The sequence below is a fragment of the Limulus polyphemus genome, unplaced genomic scaffold, assembly GCF_000517525.1.
Source record: "Limulus polyphemus unplaced genomic scaffold, Limulus_polyphemus-2.1.2 Scaffold5772, whole genome shotgun sequence".
Classification (NCBI taxonomy): domain Eukaryota; kingdom Metazoa; phylum Arthropoda; class Merostomata; order Xiphosura; family Limulidae; genus Limulus; species Limulus polyphemus.
In genome coordinates this window covers 11,205-22,192 of record NW_013671382.1, presented here as the reverse complement: position 1 = coordinate 22,192, position 10,988 = coordinate 11,205, and the positions used below count along the sequence as shown (strand labels likewise).

At 36.5% G+C, this 10,988-nt stretch overlaps 1 protein-coding gene across 4 annotated transcripts in view; it reads left to right on the top strand.

Annotated features, from left to right (window-relative positions):
* The window catches only part of LOC106472960 (metal tolerance protein 5-like), a 38,279-nt gene that overhangs the window by 23,135 nt on the left and 4,156 nt on the right, over window positions 1–10,988 (top strand). For 2 of the 4 annotated variants that reach the window (XM_022401485.1, XM_022401487.1), the window contains exon 9: window positions 3,799–10,982. In XM_022401485.1, the coding sequence (XP_022257193.1) occupies window positions 3,799–4,103 (305 nt within the window). In that variant the 3' untranslated portion in view covers window positions 4,104–10,982. Of the gene's footprint in view, window positions 1–3,798; window positions 10,983–10,988 lie in introns of those variants that run through there. The other 2 variants (XR_002613568.1, XM_022401486.1) reach the window with 2 other exon arrangements.

Here is a 10,988-nt window from a genome sequence, read left to right as displayed (position 1 = left end):
CATGTAATAAATCAAACACAGTGGCACCCTGCCAACTTACTTCTATATATGACATGAATAACCCATTGGAAGCTCAAGATGTCCCCCTAGTGGCTTTCTCAGCCATTTTAATGGGCTTGGATGCCATTTCTTTCTTTTGAACCAATATTTGAAGGAGGTAGGGTGCGTCTTTAGTCTGCTTGAAATTTCATATTTTTTAGACCAAAATACATGTTGGTTACTAAGCTTGATAAATTATAGGGGAATTCTATGGTATTAATATAGTAATTTATGATTTTTTAGTTATTCAACTGTATATATAAAACCTAAAAAATATTTTGTTTCTTATCCTCCACATGCAAATTGTTTAAAGGCTTAGCAACCTATGTCAAAGAACAACTGAATACAAAGGTCGTAACTAGAAGAGATAATTGTTTTTTTTACATCTTTAGTTACTGTTCTATGTTTTAAGAAAAATAAGTTTAAGAACTTATTTCAAATTAACAATAATCTATATACATATATAATGTATAATAATTGAAATGTGACTGTATTTTACAAAATATTAGTCTACTAAAACACAGCCAAGACAAGTTACTTTGCACAGACCAAAGGTCAGTTTTATGTTATTTGATATGGTAACAGTAGTGCATGTGAGCTGCATCATTGTAACTTCGGTATTGTAAGCCAGGCACGGCTGAAAGGTCAATATAATAAAAATAATAAGTATTATTATTATTAATAAATGTTATGAGATTTAAACTATTTTGGCTAAACATTTATGTTTTCGTGTTCATTCTGAAATGAAAGAGGCATAATTTATATTTATTTCCTAATTTTTTTATGGTGGTTGCAAGATTGGTCAAATCTACCGAATCCATTACTGAAATTAACAGATAAAATATAAAGTTTTTTTCTTAAGAAATATTTGGTAACTATCTCAACATTATAAAGATTTCGCATGTGAAATTTCAAAATTTTCTAATGCATAAAAGTATTTTTAATATTACAATTAACATTACTTTGCATGATAGATATGCAACATGGGATAAGAAAAAAAAAGACCTGAGAAAAACATTACTTTACAGACCTTATGGCTTAATAAAAAAAATTAGATATTTTGCATTGAGAGCATTGTAGTATTTACTGATAATCTGCCAAACTTCATTAACATTCGCTTACTAATTTAAAAGTTATAGCATGAAAACTATAACAAGCACAAAATGGTTATGAGGTCAGTCACAGGGACCGAGCCCATGCTGAAAGAGTTAAGCTTGTTCGAACAAATTTATGTTGAAAATTGTTAAACTGTGTTTTGTTATAGTTACACTCGTAAGGAACAATGTATGATTGTATATTCACAGGTAAAACTCTGCTAAGAGAATTATACAAAATTAACATGGTTTTTAGTTCAATAATAACCATAATAGTTAGTTGTAAGTTTGCTAAGAAAAGGTGCTGTATGTCCATCATAATCCACATTACATATAAAACATTGCTTTTGAAAGCAATATGAATTTTCTAATCTAATTCTGTACATGTTCACTCCCCAAACTTCACAGAAGTAGTTTGAGTAAAGCAATATTAAAGTGCAATATAAAATATAAAACAGTTCACTGTGTCAGTAAAATTTCAAATTCTTTGATACTTTTGGCTTAGTTATTCTAATACCTTCATTCCAAGTCATTTCGCTATTATTATGTTCACTTTTTTACATGTAATGGTAGTTTGTTCTTAGCAAACTATTTACCAAGCTCTTGTTTCTCTCTGTTTATTTACTACATCAGTTAAATTTTCTCTGATATTAAAGACTTTTGTATCATATGCAAACACAAGAAATTTTAAAATCTTTAATACTTTATCTACATCATTTTTATATCAAATAAATAAAGTTCAAAAAATTGATCCCTGGATGATTTCATAAGTAATATTCAAAAATAGATGAATCAGTATGTATTTGTTAAACAACTAATCCATTAATTGCAATAACTCCTAACTTCACACTTTAACACTAGTAGTTAGCTTGCTGGATTTTGGATCTGAGGACCCATGGTTCTCCATCTGTTAGGTAAAAATAGTACTCCATGCTTTGGGACCATGAGTGCATTATAAGATTGGTGGTCAAATCTCACTACTTCAATAGAATAGCTGAAGACTTGTCAGTAGGTGCTGTTGACCGGCTGCCTTCCCTCTAGTCTGTCAATTAAAAATTAAGGATGGCTATGTGCAGATAGCCATTTTTGTAACTTCTCACAAACAAAAAGGTTGAACTTGTCGAATACTAAGAAACAAACGGAAAGCTGAGATTGAACATTTAGGAAAGGTAACAGACCATATACTGAAAAAAATATATATAAAGAAATTAGTTAAATTCATACCTTTACTAGACTTTACATTTACTTATTAATAATAAAATTTTCTGTACTCTGTATCCCATGGACTTTCTGCATAGTATTTTCAATTGTTGCAATGAAATTCCAATTTTCATTAGGTTATTAAAGTTTTATAAAATTGGCTCTGTATCTTACTGATGTATTAATATGTATGAGTAAATCATTATTCTTTTGTTAATATAGATTACCACACTCTACGTAATTGCTGAATTAGAACAGTATTGTTAACAAGACATTATTAAGGTAGTATTAACACTTTTGTCCAACAATATCGGGAATCAGCCACAATGAACAACACTGAAGTAAGGTTTCTGGCACTTTTGCTTAATGTTTTTTGAGTGCTTGAATAAAAGAAATGAAAAAATGAAAGCACTTAGTTTATTTGTAAAGGTTGTTGATATATTTCCACTGACTTGTAAGTCAAAAACAGAATTGAAGTCTGACATTAGTCCTATTCAAGCCTAGAATGCAAAACTCACTAGGTGAGTTACAGGTGAGATTCTTATGCCCACTTATGAGAAAAATAATACAAGTAGTAGTAATGAATACAAATATTTTGTGGTTGAGGCTGGAACACTAAATGTAATAATGATGGCCTTTTGACAAACATAAAGCTCATGAAGCACAACTTAAGAAAGTATATAGTGTACTTATACTGGGAATAATAAGATTCTGAAATGAAAAGTCAGAATACCAACTGGATGATTTGTTGGAATGACCATGATATTACAGAGAATGATGTAATAAAAATGATAAAGCAACTGCTAATATGGTTCTGGGAATAAAATTACAGATTTCCCAGCCAGCTGATTAAGTTGTTTGGATTATGTTCTGTGATCATGACCCAGAATGTGTAGCACAGTAGAAACTGTTGAGCAAATTGTGATTCACTCTTTTGTGACAATGTACTGACACAAAAGATAGTTAACAGTTGTGCTTTCTGAGGATACTGAAACTTGCATAACTTTTAATACATGACAAGTATTAAAAGTTGTATAATAGAATATACGTAGAAGCCAAGGACTGAATTATTGTGAACTAGCTAGAATTGGCACAGATGGGATAGCAATTGTAACTGGATGTGATAGTGGTGTAGTGAAAGAGATTTAAGATATGTAGTTGTTGGCACAGTCTGAAAAAAGAGAGATAATTGGGGCACACTGTTTAGCACATAAGCTGAATTTGCAGATGTTCATTAGGAGAAAAAAACAAACAGGATATCTTTTGATTTTACCCAATGTAGTTTTTTTTATATGTAATTTTAAAATACTAAGTTCTTGAGCTACCCTAACTATTCAGTCCTTCACAAAATTCAAAAATATCATTTAAGAAATTTCAAAATACAATAATGACTTTCAGTGAATATTATAAGTTATATGCTACCAGAAATAGGTGAATTAGTTACTTATATTATATTCTTTCTTAGAACAAATCAAAATGCTGACTGGCCACACGGCTCGTCCAGAATTCCTTAAGAAGATTACTTGGATTGCACTTAATCATCATCAAAAAGTTTTGCTGATTGACACTGTACGGGCATTTCACTTTGGAAACAATTTTTTAGTAGAAGTGGACATCGTTCTTCCAGAAAAGCTTACATTAAAAGAATCTCATGACATTGGGGAATCTCTCCAGCATAAGATTGAGAGGCTACCTGAAGTGGAAAGAGCTTTTGTTCACCTGGATCATGAAGCCAATCATGCCCCATGGTCTGAGCACAAAATTGTGTAACAGGGTCCATGGTTCATTACTCGTTTTATATACATGAGGTGCAGTACATTAATTATTCTAAGGCAAATGTTATAATCTGTTAGAATGTCTTTTAAAAAATATAAAGACATAATCCTTGATAAAACTCCTTTTCAACAAATGTTTTATAGTATTAAAGAAAGATTTAAAAGTAGATTAATGTTGATTCTGTTTCATTTGTAGTTTTCTAATTTCTAATGTTTCTTAAACAACAACAAGATGTACACTGCTTTAGCCACAAGAATGAACTAAATCTTTCTGTTTAACTGTTAATAAAAAGAATTACTTGTACAACCTGAATTGAATGAAAAAAACAATCTGCTTGTAAGCTTTTTGGGATCAACCTTTATGCTTGTAAGGTATTCTGTTTTATATAAAAAATTATGATAAAAAATTTCACAAACTAAATCAATTTCTGGTAAGAATTGAGGTTTGTTACTACAGTTGGATATGTTTTTGTTTAATGAGAAATGAGCATTTGAGTATCATTCATGTTTAGTTTTAACTTCTTTAGAAATTCATTATGAATAGTATGTCTTCTAAATTAAGTAGATCTTTTTTTCACGAATGCAGAAGTACATTTTCAGTGTAAGAAAATATTAACTTACCTCTCTCACACAAAAGGCTAGTACCCCACATTGCACAGGTGGAGAGCCGATTTCCTCCTCATCCACTAGATCATGTTTCTAAAGAGACCTACTATCACAAGGAAGAAAGTTTGGACTCTCATTATTCTGGCACCTTCCTTTTTTGATCCATCACAGTCTACACTCGTTCAGGATATTTCACCTCCCATTCCTTTCCTACAGCTTGTCAGTCAGATATGTCATGTTTTAGGTGTTTCCCCTATAGCCTATGATTCTTCTCCTGTGGGGCTCAGATCCTGGGGATTGTATCTGCTTCAATCAGGCACAATTTTCCAGGATTCAACTTTCTCTAACTGAACTTTATGCTACCTTTCCTCTGTCCATTTAACATATTAAGCCTTTTGTCAACCTCCTGATGTCATTTCAGAAGAGCTCAGGACCCTCCTTTGGACCATCATGGCTCGTTTATCTGCCTCTGCCCTTTCTCTCAATACAAGGCTACTATGCTGTTAGGACTTATTAGGGAAGGATGATTTACTGGAAGGGGTTTGTCTCCCTCTTTCCTCCCTAAGATATCCCCAACAGGCCCATTTTCTTTGTGATTCCATCATTGGGGTCTTCCAGATTGATGTAGCTAGGTTACATTTTTCCTTATTCTCCATAGCCACATATTTGTCTTGTCCTCCTGTAACCTCCCATGATTTGCCTATCCTGGTTTTCTGCCCTCCTTCTTCCTCACCCCGTCCTTTACCTTCCTCAAGGCATACCTGTCCCTATCCTCATTTTACTTGTGCCCGTTTGGACAGATGCCAGCATTATTAGTGACATGGCAGAGGTTCCCTGTCTCGTGGGGGCCAGGTTGCTCCGCTATTGAACTGTGTGGTAACATTTTAGCCTTCAGTTCTGGTTCCCACCCCTTTCCCCCTTCTCAGGATCATTCCTTTCTCAGTCATGTTGCCAAGGTCGTTCTTGAGATATTGAGCAGGTGGTTCCCATACATCTGGGTTTTTATTCCCGTTTCTTTGTGATCCCCAGTAAAATGGACGATTGGAGACCAATTATCAATCTGTCCTGGCTGAATTCCTTTCTGGAGCCACCTCACTTCATCATGGAGTCCTATCTCTCACTTTGGTGGGTGTTTTCCCCAGGACTCTGGATGACCTAATTCGACATGACTGAGGCCTATCTTCACATTCCCATTGCTCCAGAGTCACATTGTTATCTTTGGTTCAGCCACGAGGTTCAAGTGTTCCAGTTCAGGACACTGCTCTTTGGTCTCTCTTCAGCTCCTTCTTTGTTTTGTTGAGTGGTTCACCTCCACTCACTGGGTTTCTGCAATCATCATTATATGGATGACTGGCTCCTGCTCACATTCGCAATCAGTGAATCACACACATTTGCTTCTACAGGAAGCAGCACAGGAGAAGTCTATTCTTACCCCCACTCAATACCTAGTTCACTTGGGATTTTTCTTCAATTCACTCCTCAGTCAGGTCCAGCCTTCTCCTCTTCATCTCTGGGATATGGATCGGGCAGTCACAAAAGCCCTTACCTTTCCTATTCTCACAGTTTGAGAGGTTTTATCTCTTTTGAGGATGTGGGCTTCCTTAGAAGCTCTCATTTCTATGTGTTGAGCTTATATGCATTCACTTCAGTGGACACTTTTTGATCAGTGGAACTTCTCCCTCTATCCCTTAACTATCCTATTACCTTTCTCTGTTACCAAGGTGGACCTAGCTTTGTGGCTCAACAGGGATCAGACCACGGTGGAGGTTCCCATTTCTCCACCTCTTTCCAGAGTTACATCTTTGGTGGGGTGGGAGCTTTCCTGAACTCTCAAGAAATTTCTCGTCTGTGTTCTGTAGATGAGTCTGCACTCCACATCAACATCCTTGAGCTTTTGGCAGTCTATCAGGCTTTGACTCATTTCCTTCCACTTCTATGGGGGTGGGTGGTTATGGTCCACTCCAACAATTTCACGGGCATTGATTATATCACCAAGCAAGTTGGAATCAAATCCAGATCTCTGTGTTTCTGGGCTCCGCATCTTCTTTTCTGAGCCCACGATCACAACATGGAGGGGTTAGCTTGCCATGGCATTTTCCTGAAGCCATGAATCTGGTTGCAGATCATTTATCTTGTTCGAACCAGGTTCTCCCCATGGAGTGGTCTCTTCATCTACGGGTTTTTCAGTGGGTGTGTTTTAAACTGGGGGGCATTGCTTGTCAATGCCTTTGCTACACACTGGAACACCAAACTTCCTTCCTTTTGGTCTCCCATTACACACTCATCAGCTCTGGGTGTAGATGCATTCAGTGAGTATTGGATAGGTTTTTACATTTGTGCTTACTTTCCAATCCATCTCTTATCCAAAGTTTTGTCCTCATCCAGACTACTACTTGTTGCATCCTGCTGGTTGGTTTGTATTGCCCTGCACAGCCTTGGTTCCCTCTGCTTTGGCCTTTACTTGTGAAATGTTCTTTGCCCTTACCTCTGTCTTGATCTCTCCATCTTCTTGCTTGGTTTTCATTTGGTACCTTTCCACAGTCCAGAGACCGACTCCTCGCATAGAGTCTTTCCTTTTCCGAACCATCAGACCTTCTTTTTTGACCATTTACCTTCCAATGCTGGTATTTTCGCTATGGCTATCATTCCTCCTGTACTTCAGCTTTTTCAACTCTTCACTTGGTTGTTTGACCAGGACTTTTTTGTTTCAGATGTGTCTAGTTGTCAGGTGGCTCTATTGAACACCGTCTATTTTTTCCCAATTCCTTAACATTTTCTTCTGCCCTGCCATCACCCCCCTATTTTTCAGTTCTTTCTGTATTGCTCATCCTCCATGTCTCCCTGTGAACCACTTGCTATGTGTTCCTTGTACCATCTTTCCCTTAAGCCATATTTCCTTCTCCTCCTTGCCTGTGGATGCCATTGTTTCAATATTTATGCCATTAACATTTATGCTTTATCATTCCTCTTTGTGATCCTCTACCCTGACCAGTCCATCCTGCCTAAGACCTATGTGACCCAGAAACGTGGTTTCTCACCCATTTTCTTACCTTCCATTTCCCACCTGTACTCATGTTCCAATCCAGATAGGCTTCTATGTCTGGTTTGATCCTTGAGGTGTTATATGGCTTGTACTACCTCCTTTTGGGGTTCATGTTTTCAACTAATTATTCCTTGGAACCTTTCTGCTTCCTGTGATCTGTCTGCTGTAACTCGCACTGGTTGGGTACATCAACTCTTTAGGATCGCAATTTGGACATGGAAGGTCGCCCTCTCTACAATGTCTTTTCACATCAAATTCATCACATTACCATGATTTTGGCTGGTCACCTTTGCCTCCCCTGGGAAGAAATGGACCAGGCTGGTATGTGGACAACTCTCAATACCTTTGTTGATCATTATCTGCACAATCTGGCTGTTTCTTCCTCTGAAGGATATCGTCTTTCTCCTGTGGTGCACATGGCCATTTGGCTCTAACTGGGTAAGTCTGCTCATTTCCTTTCTTTTATGTTTTCTTTTCATCTTCCCTAAACTTCTTTCGGGTTCCCACGTAGTTGCAGGTGTTGCTTTGTCTCAAACCTGCACTAAATGCAGTAAGTATATAATGCTCAAAGTTGAGATGGGGTGTTTCTGTAAAACCACTGGGCACTTTCTCGGTGGTGTATGTGTATATATGTATTTTAATTATATCTTTAGTGGACCATCACTCATGGGCTTCATGAATATAGTAGAAAGGGATTTCTGCACATCCCTGCCTACCTTTGGATTCCTTAATTAGGTCTGGTCTGCTTTTCAAAATAGGGAAATGTCTCCTGTGTGACATTCCTCTGGACTCCCTGCTGCCTTTTTTACCACCACCCGTTTTTTTTTTTTTTCAAGTGGAGCATGGGATTCCTTACCACTCTCAGTTCCCAGTTGCTGGGGTGATGGACCATGGAGGCTTCCGCCTGAGTGTTACTATCCTTGTGTTCGTTTATCCACTCAGGAGAAGAGGGCAAAGCTAGTTTCCTACTGACACTTCCCCTGGATGTTTTCTGCCTAGGTGAACCACACTCAATAAAACCAATGGTCAAGTATTATTTGAGGCCAGCCTGGATGTTTTCTGCCGAGGTGAACCACACTCAATAAAACCAATGATCAAGTATTATTTGAGGCCAGCCTACATAAGATCCTCCTCATAATTCTAAGTTCAGGATGACAATGCCCTGTTCATATGGTTGTGTGCAGTAGGTGCCTCTGTTCTCGTTAATTCCAATTGCAGAAGATTCTTTCCTGCTTCTAGAGTTGGGTTTGAGAGACTTTGTAATACTGGTAATGGGAATGGGACTTCTTTACTCTGTTCCTATGGTTGGGTGAATGCTGCTTGTCCTCCTCATAATTCTGGATACAGGATGTCTCTACCCTACATTTACAGTTGAATGAGGTATGATTTTGCCTGTAATATTGGCTACAGCTTTCCCTGTTCTTATGGTTGAGTTGAGGCAATGCCAAGACCCTGTAATGTTTTGTCATACTTCTTGCTCCCATGGTGGTTTTGGGACTTTGTCCAGTTACGACCATTTGCTCACTACCTCTTCGTATTTCCAGTTGCTTGACGTACGGCACTCCGTTACTTACAGTTGGGGTTGTTGGGTATCATTAACATGGTTCACATGACCTAGTCACCTGATGTTATTAAATTTTTTTTTTATCTTGCTATATATTCATACAGCTTGCACCTTCTTAATGCTCTTACAATTGTGCAAGCATTACCTTTTCTGCCCATTTTATGTTACTTTCCCAATTTATGGGCAAATAGCATACCTACTCCAGAAGTAGTGTGGTACCCGACAGGTGTGCTTCAATTTATCTCCAAGTGCAACCGTGCATTCTGGGCAGTAGCTTTCCACTTGGTTGGTTCTTTGTGTGCCTCCACCGGCCCTCCACCTTTGCAATGTGTGGTACTAGCCTTTTGTGTGAGAGAAGGTAAGTTAATATTTTCTTACACTGAAAATGTACTTCTAATAGCTACTTACCTCCAGTCACACACTTCCCACCCTTCCTCCCCACTAAAACTAGTGATTTTGTTCTAGTTCTGCCAATTCTGGAAAGTGAGGATTGAGCAAGAATAGCAATAGGAGCTAGTTGCACTGTTATAGGTTGTGCAGTACTATTGGTGGAAAGTAGTCACATGATATATAGATGTCCAGAAATGGTGCAAAACTTTTGAGGTATAAAGACTGGTGCACTGATTACTAAAATTATTCTATCAATGCTTAGAGGGCAGTCAATGATTGAGATAGCCTTTTGTGTGGGAGGAGGTAAGTACCTATTGAAAATACATTTTCATTGCAAGAACACGTTAACGTTCATACCTTCCTTAGAAACTTTGACATTCTATGAACAGTTTCCTTCTTGGTTTCATGTTTATTGCAAGAACAATTTATTTTCAGTGGTGTCTTTCCAACTAGGGCAAATGAATGAAAGTAGTCCTTTCAACCAGAATAAATGAGTGAAAGTAATAAACATATATGATATGTGTTTCATACAAGTTTAAAATTTTCTAAGGCATTTTCTGAATTTTTATGAAGGAAGAAAATACACTTCCTGAAAAATTTCATGTATATTGCTTATTCACAATAATACAATCCATTTAACAAGGTGTGAAATGTCACTGACCTGTGCAACTATTTTGTCCAAGGTCATATAATAGAATTGATTAGTCTGAACTATAAATTGATCTACATGTTTCATCTTTAAAACAACTGTAAAAAGCTTTAATATTTAACTTACAGTAGGGTATTCTGTGCATTTATTTGCCTCTTGCCAGAGCAGTATATTTTAAGATGTGTGTACTGAGTGTAAGAGAACTGGTTGATTTTTATTATGTTTATAATAATTGAGACTGCGATGGTGTTAAGAGTTGAACTTTTATTATTATGGTTTCATATTCTATTGGTAATAAGTGTGTTAGGCTGTAAATAAATAGCCAGTTATATATATATATAGAATAATATTAAGAATGGCAGGATTATAGTAATTTTTGAATCTGCCCTCAGAAAGGCAGTATTAGTAAAAAATAGTTTAGTTTCTCCCTTTTTTGCCATAGTTTAATATTTTTAGAATTGAAAGAGTCCTCCTGTTGAATGTAAACAATTTAATTTAAGTTGGTGTAAGAGTAAAAACGTTTTGAAAAATAACATGTACTGATTTTATTTTATTATTGAGGTACTTAAAGAAAATGACAGATCTAAGTTTAATCTAACTATGTATTATATATATATATATATATATA